The sequence below is a fragment of the Primulina huaijiensis genome, chromosome 18, assembly GCF_012295235.1.
Source record: "Primulina huaijiensis isolate GDHJ02 chromosome 18, ASM1229523v2, whole genome shotgun sequence".
NCBI lineage: Eukaryota > Viridiplantae > Streptophyta > Magnoliopsida > Lamiales > Gesneriaceae > Primulina > Primulina huaijiensis.
Genome location: NC_133323.1, coordinates 18,709,011 through 18,731,012, shown reverse-complemented (window position 1 = coordinate 18,731,012; position 22,002 = coordinate 18,709,011). Strand labels below are relative to the sequence as shown.

The 22,002-nt window shown below is 35.4% G+C and overlaps 1 protein-coding gene across 3 annotated transcripts; it reads left to right on the top strand.

The window, feature by feature from the left end:
• Positions 1–7,937: 7,937 nt before the first annotated feature.
• LOC140964304 (T-complex protein 1 subunit beta-like) lies at positions 7,938–15,113 on the top strand. 3 transcript variants are annotated; one of them, XM_073423961.1, is made up of 12 exons: positions 7,938–8,244; positions 8,780–8,839; positions 8,941–8,997; positions 9,242–9,307; positions 9,393–9,504; positions 10,473–10,601; positions 11,013–11,084; positions 11,329–11,444; positions 12,076–12,152; positions 12,706–13,191; positions 13,880–14,195; positions 14,672–15,113. In XM_073423961.1, exons 2-12 carry the CDS (start codon positions 8,834–8,836, stop codon positions 14,816–14,818), a joined length of 1,584 nt encoding a protein of 527 aa, XP_073280062.1. In that variant the 5' UTR covers positions 7,938–8,244; positions 8,780–8,833; the 3' UTR covers positions 14,819–15,113. The 3 variants fall into 3 exon arrangements, with proteins under 3 accessions (XP_073280062.1, XP_073280063.1, XP_073280064.1); XM_073423962.1 differs by having other exon boundaries at positions 7,938–8,297; XM_073423963.1 differs by lacking the exon at positions 7,938–8,244 and adding an exon at positions 8,370–8,562.
• Positions 15,114–22,002: the final 6,889 nt, after the last annotated feature.

Here is a 22,002-nt window from a genome sequence, read left to right as displayed (position 1 = left end):
AGGATATAGAGTTAGCTAAATCTTTGATTTCTTTGAGAATTTTTTTTTTTTTTTTTGGTATAAATGGATAAAAATGGAAGATGTCATATCAGAGTACACAGCGAAAGCGTGATAGAATGCAAAAATTTAAGTCAATCACATTAAATATGAAGTGAATGAAAGAGCCTAAGTTTTTCAATAATCAAGACTAGAAAAATTTCGAGGACGCAATTTTATTTAAGGGGGGAGATTTGTGACACCTGGAAATCAGTCCATGTAAACCGCATGTATAAAAATTATTAAATTGCTAAAATATTTTAATTAAATGATTTTGGTTGCATGAATGATATATTTTGAGTGACTAAATAATTAATTGTATAATTTAAAGATTTTCAGACGAATATCGGTGGTTGGCCGAGGACGGAGGACCGGAGACGATTAAGGTGTTAAATATTTAAAAGCTAAATCTTTATTTTTAGTTAAGAAAATATTTATTTTAAATATTTTAATAATTTTAGCATTTTTTATGTCAAATTTAAATTAATTAGCAGGAACAAGGAATTTTATGTAATTTATAAGGATTTTTGGAAATATGTATTTTTAAATCTTTTAATTAATTTGAGGCCTAATGATTTTATTAATCTTAATGAGCCTAATTTATTAATTAAAAACTAGGGTTAGTTAATCTCATTAATTAAGTATTTAGAAAGCTTTTTTGTTTTTCTTTTTATAATTAAGCCTAAACCCTTAACACACACACACACACACACAAAAACAAAAACACATAATTTACTGACTTCAATGAGGAAAACGCCGAGCCAAATGAAATGCTTGCAAGGAAGATTTTGAATTTTTTTTACTCGTCTGTTCTTTGATTTTCTTCCTCGTTCTTCTTCCCAACAACGATCACTCGACTCCCTTGCATTCGAAGGTGGGTTTTTGGTGGGGTTGTGACAAGAAAAAAGGGTAGAAAAAATAGAAATCGTTCTTCATTCGTCAACGACTTCCACCGCTTCAGTATTCGTATTTCGAGCGTTTTAAACGCAAAGACACGTTTCTAAACTTTCGTTTTGCACCATTCAAATCATATTATGTGTGTTTAATCATGTTTGCATGAAAAATATGAAACCCTCCTTTTATTTTCATTTTTATGGCTTGTACAAGTTAAAACTTGAATTTTCATGCTTTCAAACTCATGATTATGATGTATAAAGGGGCTGTCATGGTAGGGCTATAGGAAGGGACATTTTTCCACGTTTAAGGGTCCCTAGGTGAACATTTAAAGGCTGGAAAGGTTAGTGCAAGAGGATGAACAAAAATCGAGTTTTAAATAAACTAGGGTTTTCGAATCTGGTGCTAGAAGGGCAAGGCTGTGTGCTGCATATGGGTCACGTCCAAAGGCCTCAAGAGAGGTGTATGATGGTCCTAGAGGGGTTAAAGAGGGTGCTGGTGTAAGGGGGAGGGCTGTGGGCATGAGGTTTGGGGCGCGCATGCCATGAGTAGCGGGTTTGGGGGTTGTGGATTGTAGGCTTATCAAGCTCGGTCCAGTAGGGTCTCTAGGGGTCGGTCATGGTCCTAAGAGGGTCAGCTAGGGTCTGGACATGGTGGTTAAAGACTGGAGTCGAAGGGACTAAGGGTTGGCGCAAACTAGGGCTTGGTTCGAATGAGCAGAATTTTCCAGCAGCTTCCTAGGCTCGTTCGAGGGTTTTAATTTTCTTGATTTGGTTTGTAGGGTATGGTTAGGTGTGAATAAGCTATGGTTCAAGTATGTTAAAATTTGGTTAAGTTTTGAGTCGATTCGGGTTAAAATCGAAACGTACGGTTAAGTTTTAAAACAAATTGGAATATTAGTTGAGAAGCTTAATTTTACGTCTAAGAAATGTTTACGGGTGTATTTTAAAGTGTCATGTTAAGTTTAGAGATGAAAATTTTATGTTCGAAATTTGGGAAGAAAATATTAAGTTTTGAATTTATTCGGGTTAAAAACGTTTCATGGTTTAGTCATTAAGTTATTAAATCGAAAGGCTCGGATTTATGTCTAAGAAAAATATTAGAGGAAAACTTTAAGCTTATATGATGATTTGGGATAGGCTCGAGTCAATAAAAGTAAGAAAAAGTTAAAATCGAGAATTTTAGGGCCAATGGTAAAATGGTCATTTTGTGTCTCGGGTAGTTCGAAAGGCTTGGTAGTGCCCCAAAGAATCATAATNTATGGAGCACCATCACATACTGCAATTGCTTAATTTTCTTTTAAAATCTTCATTAGACCGTCTGTGATAACATACCACATTTCATCATCTTGGGCTGCTAATGTGTGCATTCAAATTTTCCAATCTTCATTTGAAAACATGAGAATCTTGTTAAACGATGTCATTTGAAAGTGTAGTTATCAGAGTTCAAGATAAATCTACTCTAATTCCACTGTAAGGATCGAGTTAGACTTTAGAGGGGTGAATAAACTCTTTAAAAAATTCTTGAACTTTAAATTGTTCTTAGTAGTTTTTAAGATGTTAAGAACTATTCTTGAACATCTAGATTTATTGAACCACTTTAACATAGATTAAGTGCAGAAAGAGTCCGATTTGTCTAGATATAAATAAACGGTTGACAGTTTAACAAGGAACGGTCGGAAAAATTCAATGTGAAGAAATTTGAAGTGCATGAGTAAATGACACAAGATTTTTATTGATATTTGGAAATAAAACTCCTACGTCACCCCTTCTTCCACTTAGGAAGATTTCCACTAAAAGACTTTGGCTTTAGCCTGCTTCAGTTAGAACTTATCACACTGCATAAACTAAAACTACTAGTAACTACTTTGCAAGGCCAGAATGTTTTAGAACCCATGGTTTGCCAGACAACACAACAAGTTACAATAACCTAACGGTTAGCTTTGCAACGAGTTAGACTTTGTTGAGGTAGCACATGTTTTTCCTTTAAGATCTGAATTAATCTGAAAATCATTTTCTTTGGTTGAGCAATCTTAAATGTAAGCTGTTAAGTGTGCTCAAACAATCTGAAGATATGCAGACTGTAGAATTTGTTAATTTAGCAGCTGGAAGACTTGATTGTTTAGAGTTCCCGATGTTCTTCTGTAAGTTCCAAAATGCGATAACATAATCCAACTGCATGCAAATCTAGGAAAATGAAAAATGCTTAATTAAATCATTTTAATTGCATTAATTATATGTGGTAGGCATGTTTACATGTTTAAAATATAGTATTATATTAGAATGCATAAAACTGTGTTTTCAAGGATTATTCGAGACGCGACCGAGAATGGAGATCGGTGACAATAAAGAGAAAATATTTTTATTAAATAATTATTTTTAATTATTTAATATATGGCATATTAAATATGAAAATTTCTAAAATGGTGTCTTTTGAGATGTTTTGACATGATAAGTCGTATTTTAAACCGGTCTCGATTAATATTTTCGAAAACTTTCCTAGACGAAATATTTTTCCTACATTCTAACGGGCCTATTTTACTAAGGTTATTGGTCCTAATTGTCTAACTTATTAATTATATCAAAAGATTGAGTTTCTAAGCCCTAACACTTCATAACTCACGCACACCACTACTAGAATCCTAGGGTCTCCCCGCCCCACATGAACACACACCACACGTTTTTAGCCAATTCACATTGGTTTTGAAAGAAAAACGCATCAAGGATCCTCCTCGTCTCTCTGGCATGCCTTATTCCTTATTTTCTCATCATTCATAGTATATTATGTGTGAATATAAATGTTGCATGAAAAATATGACGTCCCTTCTTTTATTTTCATTTTTATGCATTATACATGGGAAACATGATCTTTCTTTCATGATTCTTGCTAAAGGGAAGGGGCTGCCAGGTTAGGGATGTTAGTGGCTTGATTTGCAGCGGGTTTAACGACTCTTAGATGCACGATTAAGGGCTGGTAAGGAAGGACGAAGGGCTGTGCAATTTGTTTGGGTTTAAGGGAACTAGGGTTTCGATTTTTGGTTTCTTGAAGGGTGCGGCTACGTGTTGCGGTTGGGGCATGTTCAAGGGTCCTAAGAGGGTTGCCATATGGTCCTAGATGGGTTGAGGGGAGGCTAGTGCAAGGACAAGGGCTGTAGGCGTGAGGCTCGGTCGTGCGTTCTTGACAGGGGCACGAATTGAGGGTTGCGCATGCATGGCATATAGGGATTGGTTCAGAGGGGTCCCTAGGGTTCCGTCTTGGTCCTAGGAAGGTTTCATAGGGTTTGGACTTGTTGGTTAAGGACTAGGATCGAAGAACTTGTACTTGGTTAGGGCTAGGTTTGGATGGAAAAGTTAAGAAATTTACAGCAGGTGTCCAGGAGATTCCAAGGGTTCTAAATGGCTTGATTTGGGTTGAAAAGGAGACGGTTAGGCGTTAGTAAGGTATGGTTAAAGTTTGGTTAAGGTTTTGGTTGATTCAAGTTAAAACTGGAACTTCGGTTTAAGTTTTAAAATGAATTACAAATTTAGTCGAGGGGCTTAAGTTTACGACTAAGAAATGTTCATGGGTGTGTTTTAAGGTGTTATGGTAAGTTTAGATGGAATTCGGGTCGAAGTTTTAAGGTTTAGTTTTTTCGCACAGTTATGATTTTACATTACTTTAAAGATTTTCATGACTTTTGGAAGTAAGAGTGGTTTTTGATAGGATTGATGACGATTATGCTATTTTCGAAAAATGCTAGTTTTAGGCTTGGTTTGACGTTTACGGTTTTATGAATTTTACTATAGTTAGGAGTTTTGAGTAAAATAAATGTTGAGTTTATTTTAATGGTGAAAAAATATATATATATATATACATTTGTTCGGCCATTGCTTTTAAAAAAACTCTAGTATATTTTAAAGAAAAACGAGTTAGAGACTTTTCATTTTCACTATGTTCTGCATATTTTTAGTTGAAAAGTTCTAATGGTCGTATTTACTTTTCAATGATCATCTATACTAATTCCCGACAATATGGACAAGTTCTTTTCAATCACCATACGAATCATTAAATGTTTTTCTTGCTTTTGCGACTTTAAGTCCATGCTATTTGAAAAATTGACAAATCGTAGACCAATTAGCTAATTTTTGTCACTTCAGAGGTTGGTAAAATGTGTGATCTTTTCATTTGCAGCATTCATTTGAATGGCTTTGACTTGAAATATCGAATGTGATTGGAATTAAACGGTTTGAATCTTTGCACTACATTGGATTTTCAGACCGGTCAGTTTGTCAGATGATCTCTTGCAACTGGAGTTTAACAAATACAACGGTTGACTTCTTGACATAACGGCTTGAACTTCTAAATGGCTTGAAATTACTGAATTTATCCAACGGTCTGAAAAACCTGTTTTACATAAACAAGAACCACTGAATTCTGAAACAACTCAATGTTGTTTATTTTGTCAATCGCCAAAACTTAATGTAATGAAAATATTTTAAGACTATGTTTTTTGACGAGAAAGTTGATAAAACATGTGCATAAAAGCAATGAGGAAGCGAATAAAATTTTTGAAAGTAGATCTGTGTCGATGTTTATTGTTGCAATAAGTTTAGTCAAATATATTTTAACGGGACGTGGCATAGGAACTTGAGAGTTTTAGTGAAGAATCACTGAAACAAAGAATTGAAAGTACAAGTTTTCAGGTTACAAATTACGAACTTTTGCAATCGAAATTTCATGATAATGATTTTTTTTCCCAACATGATCGATTCTGTGAGATTTGTGTCTATTGATTAATTCCCAATTATAAGGTTTTAATAATACATTATATCATATATATTTAAATTTTATATTATTTAAATATGCTACTTGAATGTGTGAATGTGTAATATTTATTTGTTGTGGCCATGATATTTAATATATTATTTAAATATGCTACTTGAATGTGTGATTGTGTAATATTTATTTGTTGTGGCCATGATATTTAATAAAATTTATTACTATTCGAACTTTTACTAATTAGTCTCATTTTTTCATCGACCTCTTGATCAAAAACGTCAGAACTGAAGTCTTATAGCATCCATCGGATCATGGTAAGAGCGTCTAGTAGCATCTCCCAGTGCCTATAAGAACATTAAGTTATGGTTAGCTTATAATACAGTTTTCCTTCAATTCATATATCCCGATCGAATATGCAATCATTAGTATATCTAGAGTTGCAAATGAACTCCATAACAATGTGATATATCTTTGAGTAATAATAGTGTCATGGTATGTGAAACTGATGAAACACCTTTCCAAAATACATATGTATTATTTTGCCAAGAGATTTCATGCACTGTTAACTCATCAGATCATATATGATATCTTCAGCTGTAGGCAAACGGTAAATCCTCGATTACAATGTATTTAGTTTCGAGACTAGATCGCTGTAATTTTACAAATTCGACAGCACTACAGCAATGTTGGGGCGGCAAGGCCGTGGTGGAAGGGTGGCTGAAAATTTCTTTGTGAAATTAAACAGGTGACCGAACTTTTTCTTTGTGTAGGAGAAGATTTTGTGTAGTTTTCTTGTATGATTTTTGTTATGTTTTATCAAATATCATATCAATAAAAATACACTAATCTAATGCTACCATGATTCATAATCATAATACCATGAGGAATCTTTTATTTTCATTAATTAAAATTCTCATTTAGTATATATCATTTAAAGTCAACTCTTGATAGTGTATGATTATATATTTATATCTCCATATATCTGTGTGTGTATATATATTTATATATATATATCTCTGTATATATATAGATTTTAAAACCTCTATACATATCTATATATGTGTATATATAGACATATATGTAAAATTAATAATCAATATTTAATTTCTTAATTAATTATTAATTAATCAATTAATTATTTTAGACACCTCTAAAATATTCCACGAGAACCTTACACTTAGTAGTCATCACTACTAATATTATTATTTAATTATTACATTATCAATTTACTAAATAAATAATTGTGAACTCATTTATAACATCGATTGACGATCAAACAATGTCGATGTGTCGATCGTACAAATCTCGTTCATATAATGAAAATTGAAAATTTCGAAAATCAAAATTTCTATTGATCCAATTCGGCATCGGCTAGTTTTGTGAACTTTTTCACCAAATAGACAGTTCCACTCTCCTCACTTAATGAGCAGTTAAGCTATCTTCAACAACTTCTATTACATGGAATCCACTTATAAATTCTTTTATAGACAATCTGTTTGATCTCCATCAAACTACAATCGTTAAATTCAACTTCTTGAATTTGACTACCTCAATGGAAACACATAATATAATACTTGTGTAAACCTCAATAGTTCACGGATATAGCTAACTGCATGTTCACAATTACACGTGATTCTGAATAACATTTATTCTTATTCGGGCTTAACCCAATTAGCCTCATTCTTTTCATCAACCACTTGATAAGAACGTCATAACTGAAGTTTGATTGCATCTATCGGATCATGGTAAGAGTGTCTAGTTGCATCGCCTTATGATCCCCTAGACATCACCGATAGTGTCTTGATTGCATCTATCGAAAACTGTGGGGGCGACTATCTTTTTTGTTTTGGATTTTCTTGGTTGTTTACATACAATAGAAGAGTCCATTTTTTTGGTTGATTTTATACATTAAATTTCAGGTACCTGGCACAACCCGAAATTTTCGGATATCATTAAGTTGGGTAGTTGATTTTTTTTTCCTTCCAAAGTTACCAAAAAAATATGATCAAATATTTCGAAAACCCAACAGAGGACAGTAAAAGAACTGAGTCTTCTCGAGAGTTTTTTGAGCCGAATCAAAAAATATTCGATTCGAAATCAGTGTTTTCAAATTCGAGTCGAACTCAAATATATTCGAACTATTTTTCAAACCGAACACATTATTTTATCTAATAATAGAGGCTTGCTTTTATTGATTTTATTATTATTATATATATATGATTATTAATTTAAATATATTTTAAACTCCAAAACCTAACCTAACGAGCGCAGTTTCTGCCTTTGATTTCATTTCTCATCTTCAGACTTTGCTCTCCCCTCGCCGCTCCTCCTACCGTCGTCGGAAGCCGCTTCTTCTCCTTCTGAGTCGTAAAGTCAACTGATATTTCATATTTTCTTTTGATTTTGTGTTGAATTTGAGATTTCGTGGGCCTCACTCTCGGCCCTGCAAATCCGACCTTCATTTCGAAAAAAACAAATTGGTTTCCTTTACAAAATCCCCATTCTTAGTTCTTCGGCAGTCTCCTCTGTTCGCCGGAACTCATTCGCAGCTCGAAGGTTACAATTTTTTTTATTTGCTCTTTTTTCGGTTTCAAGTCAGATCCTCGGAAGTTAGTGGCTGATGTTCTGTATTTTCTTGGTCGTTGCTTTATTTTTTTTATTTTTGAAGTTATTGTACGGGCAGTGGTTTATTTCATGTGGTATTGTATTGTAGACCTACGAATAGTTGTATCGTGGTCTACGCATTTCGCGTCTCTATGTGTGGCCATTTTGGTGTTTGATTAAAAATCAATTATTTCAGCTGGTTTCCTCTTGATTTGGTTCATTCTCAAATCTCAATTGATGTTGCATTGTGGGGTACAACATAAATTTAGTGTAAGCTTTCTAAGAAATTATTTTAGTTGAGAAGAATGTATTTAGCTATTATCGCTATTGAAGTATTATGTGTTTCCTTTTTCTTTTAAATTGGAGTACGGGAAGACGTTCTCTTACAGTGATTGCATGTCTTACTATGAGATGCGATTGATATTAATGATTTTCCAGTTTTGATATGTTTGATTAAAGATGCACATTTTTCCATCGTTTTCTACAGATAATCATTTTGTTTTGAGCGCCTGCAATATATTAATCACCAACATTTGTTCCTATGGCGGTATGTCAGATTCTTCTATACTTCTGATGCCGAGGTTGCATTTTTGTGTATTTCTCATCTCATAAGTTTGTGGTTTATAATCACTTTTTTTGAGTGTCTAGATTGAGAAACTTCTTAAAGATGAGGCTACTGAAGAAAAGGGTGAGCGTGCTAGAATGGTGAGTTTTTTTAGCTTCTAATACATATAATTTGAATCTTTTTATCGAAGTTTTGTTTATAAAAGACACCAAAGATGACTGGTACATGGCATGGAATGTGTTTATTTGCACTACTAGAATTTTCCTAATATTATTTGTGTACTCTTCCAATCTATTACCACTTTTTCAGAGTAATTTTCTTATATGTTAGTTGCACTCGATCAATTCCTTTCTATACTGATTAGGTATGGTCTTTCAATTTTAGGCCTCTTTTGTTGGAGCAGTGGCAATTTCTGACTTGGTGAAGACAACCTTGGGACCCAAGGGAATGGTAAGCAACCTTTTCTCAGATATTTTCAGGTTCATCTGAAATAATTTGGTGAAGTGTTACATCGTTGGACCATTTTCTGTTGCAGGATAAGATATTGCAATCAACTGGTAGAGGTCACAGCGTCACAGTCACGAATGATGGAGCAACCATCTTGAAGTCTTTGCATATTGACAATCCTGCAGCCAAAGTACTTGTTGGTATCCTTGGCATTGTTTTCTTTTCTTTTCCTTTTTTTCCCTGCTTCCTTTACTTTTTCGCTTAATCGGCCTGTTTTGTGCATTACTCTTTTGTAGAATGCTGTTGCTATTGATTGCTATGAGCTTTTATGTAATAGTGGACCATAGTTGTCAAAGGCGCACCGAGGCGCACAAGGGCCATGGAGCCTGAGGCGCAAGGCGAGGCGTGTAACTTACCGAATCAAGATGCACATTTTTAAATTTTTTAAAAATATATTTATTTGAGAATAGTTATATTAAAATATGAAATGATTAAGTCACAATGTTACTCAGAACAAAAAATAATTAAGAACTTCATAGTAATTAGTAACATGATTAAAATTATTCGATCATCCAAATCAGGTTCATCTTCTTCAATCAAATTATCAGTGTCCCCAGAACTTTCGGACTTGTATTCTTCTCGGTTTTTATCATTTTCTTTATCAGAACAATTTCTTCTTCCTCTTTATCCAAAAAATGTGAAATCGGTCTTTTTCTAGTTGTTTTGGAGGTTTGGGCCTTTGGTTTTAAAGAAGGAATTAAAAAAAATCTACTTCCAAAGCTAGTCCGTCTGAGTGAACTTCCAAGTCTAGTCCAAACGAGCACCTGGGTTCGCCTTAGTGAATCACTGCGCCTGGGATGAACCCCCTGGTACAGAGTCCTCGCCTTTGAAAACTATGTGGTGGACATTATGATTATTTTTTAAAATAATTTTTATGGATGACCAAGTAATGTATTTCTAATCTTTTAGTCTATCATAATAATAATAATTTTTCATTTCGTTGGGCATTGCCTTAAGAATGTTTCTTGTTTGGATAAGGTAAAATAATTTGGTATGGATCTCTATCAGCAGCGAGTTGTGTAGGAGGTAATGTTTTCTTGAAATGAATGATAGCGTAGAACTTATCACTGTATCTTGTGCATTGTCAAAACTTTAATTTAATCATCAGACATCTCGAAAGTTCAAGATGATGAAGTTGGTGATGGGACAACTTCGGTAGTTGTTTTGGCTGGGGAGCTTTTGAGGGAGGCAGAGAAGCTGGTAAATGCAAAGATTCATCCCACGACTATTATTGAAGGTGTGCCTTGTGCTACTCAGTTATGACTTGTATTTACGATTTTCTTATTTGGAACATCCTTTTTGTTTGCTCGAATATGTAGCAAATCCTTTCAAATTTCTTTACTGGTCTTCATCAACATGGAAGCTGAACCAGTATATGAGCTGATGATTTGTTAGCTCTAGGTAGTCTTTGGGCGGTTTTGACTTCTTATATATTTGTCTCTATTCTATACCCACCATTGTTTCTCTGTTTCCTAGCTAAGTGATAATTTTTTAAACAAGAAAATTAATTTTTATGTTGTGTTATCTTACATAGTCTAGCTAATATAAACACTCTCTTTTTGTATGATTGCTATGAATGTAGCTCTATTTAGAATCAGTATATTTCTAGAATTTGGAAGATGTTTTTATTTATATAAATTTCCATCAGGATTCCGCATGGCAGCAGAATGTTCCAGAAATGCATTGCTGGAAAAGGTTGTGGATAATAAACTGGATGCAGGTGATTCTTTAGTATTTTTCTCATCATTTAGTACAGTTGATCTTTTAATCCCTAATATTGATCCTTCACCCGAATCGTCGGACTGGCAATGTTTGAAAAGTCAACAAAATGTTATTGTAATTAGGGTGCATATTTCACTTTCTTTAAGAAAATAATTTGACACGAAAAAAGGAGTCTCGCACTAGGTCATATGTTTGATTGAGTTCTCATGATGCTTTCGTTTAATTTTAAAATTTTCATGCAGAGAAATTTAAAGAAGATTTGATGAAGATCGCAATGACTACTTTGAGCTCCAAAATTCTATCTCAGGATAAAGGGCATTTTGCGAAACTGACAGTTGATGCAGTTATGAGGCTAAAGGTACGTTTCACTTGTAACTAGTTATCTTCAGATTTCGGGAATGTCGTAAATAATGTTTTAAAACCCCTTCGGGTTTCTGAACTCCAAATATTATTAAATCGACCTTGCAAATATCTCGATGCGAATCATTTTTACCAAGTAAACCAAAGAGTGATTGATTTAGACCACTTTTTGCTAGTTTGGGATGGTAACAACAATCTGACTTCTTCTGTTGAAAAGTTTTTCAAGAATGCACAACCATAATTGATTTTATGAATCAACGATGATGATGGTCATGATGCTAAAATAAGATTACATGCTTGGATTTCTGTTTCTTTCGAATCTCTAATCTTTGTAGGATAGTATTTGGTTGGTTGAATTTGTTGCCAAATGTTTCTGTTCGTGCATGTTAATGGTACAAAGGTGGATTCATCTTTGACTTCGTAAATTTGATTTTGTGTGTATTCTGTAAAAAAAAAAATTCCGTGTTTAAAATATTCAAGATGCTTGTCTTAGTATGACAGAGCAAGCAAAATTCTTTTCCCCCCCTGTTCTCTGCTTACATGTATTGGCGGTTGCATTATCTTGAAGTTTTCCACATTTTGTTAGACATTATTTCTAAACAATTTAACTGATTGGTTGAAAATAACAGGGAAGCACCAATTTGGAGTCTATTCAGATCATCAAGAAGCCTGGAGGTTCACTGAAAGATTCATTTTTGGATGAGGGGTAAACCAGCTGAACATAGTAAAATATCAGTTCTTTTACGTATCTCGCGTATTTTGATCTCTCCTTGTTTTTCCTCATCTGAGGTTTATTTTGAATATTGGCGTTTTTCAGTTAGAAGAGAAAATCAATCTCTGCTCGCTGAAATCTCACTGATCTTTGACATGGTCTAGATGTAATTACTTGCATGTCTGATGACAGCCAACAAACTATGAAATTTCTGAAGGATGTGGGGACATAATTTTTTTACTACTTGAACGTTACCGGTTACGCTAAATGCTGTATTAAGTCGAATAATTGTAAGTAGTTGGTTGTAACTTCATACTTATCTACTGTTAGATGCCTTCAGTAGGAAAATATTGATACTTATGGTTTCTTCAAGCACTGTTATGTGTTTGTAGTTATGGTCTTTGTTCTTGAGTAGTGATATTTGCGCTTTTTAGTGGATTCACTATAAATGTCCAAGTATTTTCCACACTCTATATTTGAAAACAATTATTTGAAAGGAAACTTAGTCAAATGATTGATTCTTCAGTTGACGTTCTTTTCCTTTCAGATTTATTTTAGACAAGAAAATTGGTGTTGGCCAACCAAAACGGATTGAGGATGCTAAGATTTTAGTGGCAAATACTGCAATGGATACAGATAAGGTGAAGATTTATGGGGCACGTGTTCGTGTTGATTCAATGGCCAAGGTTGCTGAAATTGAAACGGCTGAGAAGGAAAAGATGAGGGAGAAAGTGCAGAAGATCATTAATCATGGAATAAACTGCTTTGTTAACCGACAATTAATCTACAATTTCCCAGAGGAACTATTTGCTGATGCTGGAGTGCTTGCAATCGAGCATGCTGATTTTGATGGTATCGAGCGGCTGGCTCTTGTTACAGGTGGTGAAATAGCATCAACCTTTGATAATCCAGAGTCTGTCAAGCTTGGACACTGCAAGCTAATTGATGAAATTATGATTGGTGAAGACAAACTGATTCACTTTTCTGGGGTCGGAATGGGTGAAGCATGCACAATTGTACTTAGAGGTGCAAGGTACCGTATTTGACTGTCTTCACCAATTCTTATTTTCTCTAATCATTTTCATAGATCATTAGACTAATGATATACAACTATTTAGTTTCTGGTTCACAATATGTTGGAAATTTTATTATTTGCTGAATCAGGTCTGTTATAAGAATGGAGATTTACTTTTCAGGTCTATTTAAAGAAATGCTGTTGACATGAAAAGATAAAACACGATTTCCTAAACTTCTGTTTTTCTTAATGCAAGTTTCCTCTGCTAGTTGTTTGTGTCTGATTTTCGCTTATGATTCACAAATGCTACTTTCGTGATCAATGATATACCCGGTTCATTCTTTTCAAATTTAACTCTTCTAGGACTCGGAAACACTGCATGGTTTGGAACATATGGTCAATGGAATGCATAATCTAAGACCATGGATCTTTTAGTTGGTTATCTTACTTGGTTTGAACTTATTATTCCTCCATTTAGCCGCACATTTTCTGGCATGCATTTTGATTTTGAGCCAAGTGCTATACTGAATGCAGTCTCTATTATGCTTGTGCCATGATTTTGACAAACATTCAAGGTAGTAACTGATGCTTGTTTTGTGTACTCGTTTATCAACTTGAGATGAGTGAAGATAAATTTAAAGAAGTTTGCTCTTGAATTTTAGTGGTATTATATTAATGTTAAAATAAAACCAATCTCTGTTGTCAGCCCTCACATGTTGGACGAAGCTGAAAGATCTCTGCATGATGCTCTTTGTGTGCTATCTCAAACAGTAAATGACAGCAGAGTTTTGCTTGGAGGTGGATGGCCAGAGATGGTGATGGCAAAAGCAGTTGATGAACTTGCCAAGAGGACTCCTGGAAAAAAATCTCATGCCATTGAAGCTTTTTCTCGGGCACTGGTTGCCATTCCAACTACCATTGCTGATAATGCAGGTCTGGACAGTGCTGAATTGGTTGCTCAACTCCGTGCAGAGCACCACAAGGAGGAAAGCCGTGCTGGTATTGATGTCATCTCTGGATCGGTCGGTAACTCTCTTCAATTTTGGAAATAAACTTGATTTTGCATTATGCTCTTTCCCTTATTATGTTCTCTATTAAGATGCGTTTATCCATGGTAGTAATTAGGTTGGATGATACACATACATATATTGGTCCAAACAATGATCCAAAAATGGAAAAGGACTGGGAAATGGCATTGTAGTGGTCTGATGATGCTTAGTGGACAACCTTTAAGATGACAGAGGCACACTGTGAGAGTTGTGCCTTTGTCATCGCTTCTTGCGATTTCTGAGCTTTTAATAACCGTGTTAAAGTTCTCATTCCCACTTTATGGAGGTTTCATAAACATTTGAATAATGATGTGCATTACTTCTAGGCACGCCTTTCCACTGGCTTGATCATCAATTTTAATAATTTTACAGAGGACTAGAAGAGGTTCACAGTAATCATGTAACTTAATGTCCTCCTTCACTCTGTTAATTCTTCGGGTCCAATTCAGGTAGGTGATATGGGTGAGCTGGGGATATCAGAAGCTTTCAAAGTGAAACAAGCTGTATTGCTCTCGGCAACCGAAGCTGCTGAGATGATTCTGAGGGTAGATGAAATCATCACTTGCGCCCCACGAAGGAGAGAAGAAAGAATGTGAAGCCACTATTGGTCTATCCACCTAATTTTTGACGTGCAGGTCCCGCCTAGCGGCTGTTGGCTTTGGTCTTTTCTCTGTGAAAAACTCTTGGCTAATGAATCATGATACTGATTATTTGTGGAGTGGAGATCCTGAACAGTTATGTTGTGAGGTTATGCATTTCATTATCTAGCAAATCTGGTGACATTTTGACTCAAAATCTGTTGAGAATTTTTGACAAACCTTTGTCGAAATATAGTCTCTCGAAGTATTACATAGCACTGGCTATGAGAATTTTATCTAAAGACTTTCCTTACATGACCTTATCAAGATGTATGTTATCCATAATTTATTATTCTTTAATATGTATGATCAAGAATAACATAAATATAGTTTAACATGTTTTTTATAATTTTTTACGAAATTTACTTGGCTGGTATTCGGGAATGTTACGTACTCGTTTTCTCGAGCATCGAGATATATTTACTAATATCTAATAAATAATAATAAAGGTTTAAAAAGTGCGAATGATAATGATTTCGTCACGATCGAATTTTGTAGTTTAGTATGTGAGTGGTCATTATTCGAAAAGGATTGAGTTTTACAATTTTAAATAAATTTACTAATTTAGTATGAGTTTAAATATGCAAAAAAGTTTTGTTATAAATTTAAATTCTACTAAGTCTATTAAAAGATTAAATAACGAATATACATACAAATTTTAAGAATATAATGCACAAATTTTCAAGTTATAAAAAACATAAGAATTAAATCAGAGAAACATTTGCTGATGTTGTTGTGTTGTCTCTTTATCGCGTTTGCGCCATTTTTTTCATGATTATTTTATATTATTAGATATTTATTATTTAAACAAAAATTTAAATTTTATATAAAAAATAAACTTAAAGTTAGCTTTTACGCATTTTTACACTTTTTACATCTGTTATATGATCAATCAAAAGATCGATCGTTTTACGTTTTTTGGTCCGAATCACAACTTTTTTCATGCTTCACACTTTGTGTAATAATGATCATAATACAATAGGTGTGTTAAAAATATAGTATAAAATTGGTTGCTTATAAGGAAAAATGTTGTGACATATTTAGTCTTGTATGTTTCGTTAAATCAATTATAGTTTTGTAACAATGTATTTTAATTTTTTTATTTATCAATTTTAGTCGTTTTCATCAAAATCATGTAAATATATGACTAATATCATTGTTAAAATTTATAATTACGTTGTCAAACACACGTACATATCTCGAGAAATTTTTGAATCACGTACTTAAAAAATTTAACAATAATATTGGTAATAATTACATGATTTTAGAAAGAATGACTAAAATTAATTAAAAAACTAAAGTTACATGATTGTAATTAATGTAACGAACATATAAGACAAAAAATATCATATGTCAATACGTACATAATGAAAACTAACATTTTGCATGTTTATAATTCTTGTCTTTTTGTAATGAAATTTTGATTTACCCATAAAAAAGTTGAATATTGGGACAATGTAGATATTGAGAAGAAAATGCACCATTCTCTCAATAGTATTGCACGCTATTTTGAAGATTATATTTATAATGTTTTATTACAGGTTGAGATAGAATTGTGATACTATGTAATTTAAAATCTTTGAATGAGACATATATTTTGTAACGTCCCTAACTTATATACTGCTTTTTAAATTGCATTGGAATTTTTTTTATTTTTTAAATCCCCTAAGGTTTCGGCCTTAAATATATATGTAGATACACTTTTACGAAATTGTGCCAATAAAATAATCCAACCATCTAGTTTCTTAAAATAAATAAATACAGTGAAAATCATCAACTCGCAAACAATCAACCAAACTTAAAAATAGCAATTTTCAAAAACAGCATGAATGTCTTAAATCATATCAAAAACCACTTCAATTCAAAAAGTCATAAAAATATTTAAAGTACTGTTAAATCATTAACTGTGCGAAAAACTAGCAGGGTCCTCGGGTTTCAATGCACTATCAGTCCAGCCAGTTCAATCATCAAGTCCCCCTGTCTCAACTGAAATATCCTCACCTGCATCATTCGCACCTAGTGAATCTAATGACTCAGCAAGCCTTAGGTATGATAACAAGTAATACATATATATCTACATGTAACAGTGAAAATTATATTAATAAAGAATCTTTAACGCAAACATTTGCACGACCTTAAACATTTCCTTTCCATTATTATACATATACATTTCCTTTTTGGGGGAAATCAGTTCATTAATTGTGACCATCGTTTCATTTTTTGGTCAATTGATCAATATCAGTTGTAACCATGTTACCAGGCGATGGGGTAACAGTAACCACTTTAACATTTTGTGCCTTGGCCTATAGTTGGCGGGGATACCAGCAACCACTTTTACGTTACTGGGCCGTGGCATATGGAAATCCGGTATTGGGTTCCCTCGAGGCTTTGTCCTGTAAACGGGTTCCACTGGGGCTTTGTCCCTCACGAATCTTTATTTTCGTACCATCATAATCAAATCACCTCATTCAAAAAATTTTCATCATTTCCATCACTTTAATAAAATACGTACACAAATACCATTTTTTTTAAACTAAGCATGCGACACGTCTTTTAGCATTTATCATTTTTCATTATAAAATTCCATCACCTCTCAAAATAAACATTTTTAGCCTTTCTTACAGTTATCGAGACACTTCCAGGACTCTAACATTTTTTAGGTGTAAAATGACCGTTTTGCTCCTAAAAACCCTAACTTTCCTATTTTACCAATGAACCTTAGAACTTCGACCAGAACCCATCCAAATTTACCATAACATCTTAAAACACACTGTTGTGCCTAAAAAATAATCTAAAAAGCCCACTTGGAAGCCTGTTTAGCCCAATTGATTGGTCAATGACCCAGATTAGCTGGGTGCAGTTTGTTTAGCCAAAAATCCTTGAAGCCCAAGCCACAACCCAATGGATAAAGCCCAAGTAAAATGGCAGCTGGCCCAACGAAAGAACGTTGCTGCCAGTTACAGCCATTACCTAAGGTGGAAGNTAAACGAAGTCGGATCATTCACATTTGGCACGAACACGTGCCTGGCACGCCCCGCAATTTTCGTGATAAACAAATTGGCACGCCTAGTGGGACACGATGAGTCCAAAGCGTACTGAGAAGAGTGAAGGAATTCCTCCATCACAGGGGAAAAATTATCGCTCACAAGAAGATTTTCAGGAAACTGATGCAGATGGAAGGACTGTTGAGAGACTCGTACACCAGTTCGAAGATGAAACTATGAAGGAAGGATTTGTCGTTTCTGGTGGCGATGGACCTTCAACCAACTTCATGTTGAACATGGAAAAGAATATCCGCACTGACCTCATAGAAATGACCCAAGATTTCGCTACTATTATGATGGAATTTGTGGCAGAAGTGAAAGAATGGAGGAAGTCTGCAAAAGGAGAGGTTGTTACACCAAAAAATGATAACTTCAAGAAACTGACGTTAAACTGCTGAAAGATCAAGGCCAAGGATCAGGGGTTTCTCAAGCAGGTGAAAATCGCCGCTTGAGGGAAACCTTGATTCCTGAATCTACCAGGGAAGGAAGATATACTCCTCCGCACAAAAGGGATGATGAATTGGGGTTAAAATTCCAAAATTGTGGTAACAGTAAGCAAATGGCTGGTAATATGTTCTCTGTGACGTCTCCTAACTTACATCCAGGGATATACGGTGATGGGGGAATGCGTGGATATTCAGTGTCAGGTTCGGAGAATAATACTCGGGGGACAATTTATTCTCCTCACCAGTTACGACAAACTCCAATGTTGGATTCTGAGATGGTACGTGATGTTGTTCAAGAGTTGTATGGCCCAGGAGTGAGGCCAATCAACCGACCGGAATTCCATAAACTGTATCCTGATGTTGTTGATCGTGACAATCCTTATCCCCGAGGATATCGCATTCCAGACTTCACTTTACACTCTGGGGAAGACGGTCAGTCAAGTGTGGAACATGTAGCAAGGTTCACTATCCAGTGTGGGGAATTAGCAAATCTGGAGAATTTTTCCAATTACAAGCTACGTCTGTTCCCAAATTCTTTGACTAGCACTGCTTTCACGTGGTATGCGACGCTACCTCGAAATTCTATTATGACTTGGCATGATATGGAACGTCAATTCCATACACAATTCTTCCGAACAGTGCCTGAAATCAGTATAGCGGAATTGTCAAGGGTGGTCCAAAAACCAGGGGAATTTGCTAATGATTTCATTTGTAAATTCAAGAAGGTGAGAAGCAGATGCCGAGTTTTCCTTCCCGAATCAGAATACGTGAAGATGGCACAACGAGGGCTTGATTTTGAGCTTAGAAAGAAATTCCAACGGATAGAATTCCGCGATTTTTATGAACTTGCTGCCAAAGTATCGGAGTATGAGGACTTGTTACGAGAAGAGAGTCATAAAATAAAGTCTACAGTGGGCTCTTATTTCCAGGAAGTGGAGAAAGTTGCATTGGCAGAAGTAGCGAATTCCGGATCACGTATTGTCCCTTTCTTGAAACGCAAAAGTGAAGAACTTTCCAAGAAAAACATTCATCCAATGCAAACACCCTATACTTTTGATGCATCAAAGACGGAGGAAATTTTCGATCACTTAGTGAGATAAAAGTTTATAACATTTCCTTCAGATCACAAGGTACCCACTAGGGAGGAGTTGAAAGGAAGAGAGTACTGTAAATATCATAATTCCTTCAACCATAATACTAATGCTTGTTGGGCTTTCAAGAATGTCTTCCAGGAAAGAATCAACAAGGGGGTCTTGAAATTTCCGGAGAAAAAAGAAGCAATGATAGTGGATGAAGATCTTTTTCCCCCGATAGCCAATGTGAAATGAGCAGTACTGGCTTGCGCTTCTTGATCAACGAGAGGAGAAGGAGTGGAAACAGGGACATGTCCATTAGGCCAGGAATTACTATGAAGAAGTGTTGGGTGCCTCGGAAAATGATGTTTGAGGTTAATGAGAAGAAAACAGAAATTTTCATGGGAAAGATTCTCGCTATTACAGTGGGGGGAATACAATTTATACTGGGAGAAATATGAGATATGACAGGGAATCCATGGCCAAAAGGCCGGAGAACCAGTACCTCAGAAGGAACCCATGTTCTTGGTCGGTGAATGGCGAGAGAAGAAGTGATCGACAGTCGTTTCAGAAGATAATACAGAGGCCATCTCTTCTGAACTCCGATAAAAAATATGAAAGGAAATCTCGTTTTGTTGTTCCTCCCAGAGCAATCCTCGATGGTATATGGAAGCGGGTGGAACATCCAAAGTTCCCAAAACCTCTTTCTCGGACCCAAAAATGGCGTATGTTGAGAGAAAAAGCTGCTGAGCGTAGATCTAAGTTGGAGGAGTCATTCAAAGAGAAGAAAAAATTTGGGAGGAAGGCTACTGAAGATAATGAAGAAGAAGATGATGACTTGTTATCTGAGGAAGACAGTGAACCAGTCAAGAGTGCTACTTTTAAAGTGGGGCAGATTCTGGTTTCGTTTGAGTGTGCCACTGGAGCATTAATGTTGCCAGAAGAGTTTAAACGTAAAAGAACGTTTGAATCCGATGTATTCACTGGAAATCAAAGTGGTACAGAATCCACTCCAACTGATATTTTGAATGAAAGCGTCATTGTTCTTATCGATGAAGAGAAAAGAGTGTTAATGAAGCGACCCACCAACGAAATGACGAAACATATCAAACCACTCTACATTGTAGCGCACGTGAATGGAAAGCCATTGTCTAGGGTACTCATAGATAATGGGTCTGCTGTGAATATTCTACCCTACAGAATCCTTCAGAAGTTGGGGAAGAATGTGGAAGACTTGATCCCTACTGAAGTCTCTGTGACAGCTTTTACTGGGGAATCTACAAAAACTTTGGGAGTATTGCCAGCGAATGTTACTGTAGGATCCCGGTCCTCGCTGTCAGCCTTTTTTGTGGTCAATTCCAGTGCCAGCTTCCATGCTTTGTTAGGGAGAGATTGGATTCACACCAATCATTGTGTACCATCATCCATGCACCAGTTACTGTTGATGTGGAAAGGGGATTAGGTGGAAGTGGTACAGGATGATTCACAACCGTATCAGTCTAATTCCAATGCAGTAGAGGCTAGGTATTATGATGGAGCCTTCGGTTCCGTCAAAATTCGTGACCACAAGGTGAATGGACAGCAAGGAGCAGTTTACATGGATACTGAAAAGGTGAAAGAAGCAGTTGAAAAAAATTTTCAAACCCACAGCCATGGTCTCTCCTAGACCCATGGTCCGACCTATTATCGAAGAGGTCGATGATTAAGTTCACCAAAGAAGAGATGGAAGTGGCTGCAACTTCCGAATGGAAAGCCACATTGCAGCATCTAGTGAATAAGGTACAATCTCAGGAATTGTGGGACATTGACGGAACTGAAATAATATTCGAAGGTGAATATGATAATATTGAAGAAACAGAATTACAATTAGAGGACATAACCATAACTCCGGCTCAGATGGAAGATCGACAGCCGGAGACTCAAGACCCATTGAAAGAGGTGAATCTGGGAACTGTGGAATACCCTAAACCTACTTACATCAGTGATTTGTTAGAGGAAGAAATGAAGAGAGAAATTGTGAAACTCCTCGTGGAATTCAAAGATTGTTTCGCATGGGAATACGAAGACATGCCAGGTTTAGACAGTAAATTGGTGGAGCATCGGATGCCAATTAAAGATGGTTTCAAACCATACCAACAGCCGGCTAGAAGGATGTCCAAGGCAATTGAAGCAAGAGTAAAAGAAGAAATTGAAAAATTGATCAAAGCAAAATTTATCCCCCCAGTAAGATACACGGAGTGGCTTGCAAATATAGTCCCTGTTATGAAAAAAAATGGGAAGCTTCGAGTTTGCATAGATTTTAGGGATTTAAATTGTGCCACTCCGAAAGACGTTTATGTCATGCCGGTAGCCGATATGTAAGTCGACGCAGTAGCAAGAAACGAGTTGCTGTCATTCATGGATTGATTTTCAGGGTACAATCAAATAAAAATAGCAGAAGAAGATGTATCCAAAACAGCGTTTAGATGTCCTGGAGCAATTGGCACGTTCGAATGGCTCATTATGCCATTTGGTTTAAAAAACGCAGGAGAAACTTGTTAGAGTAGGTGCACGTCGAGCCAAATGTTGGCCGAGTGTTC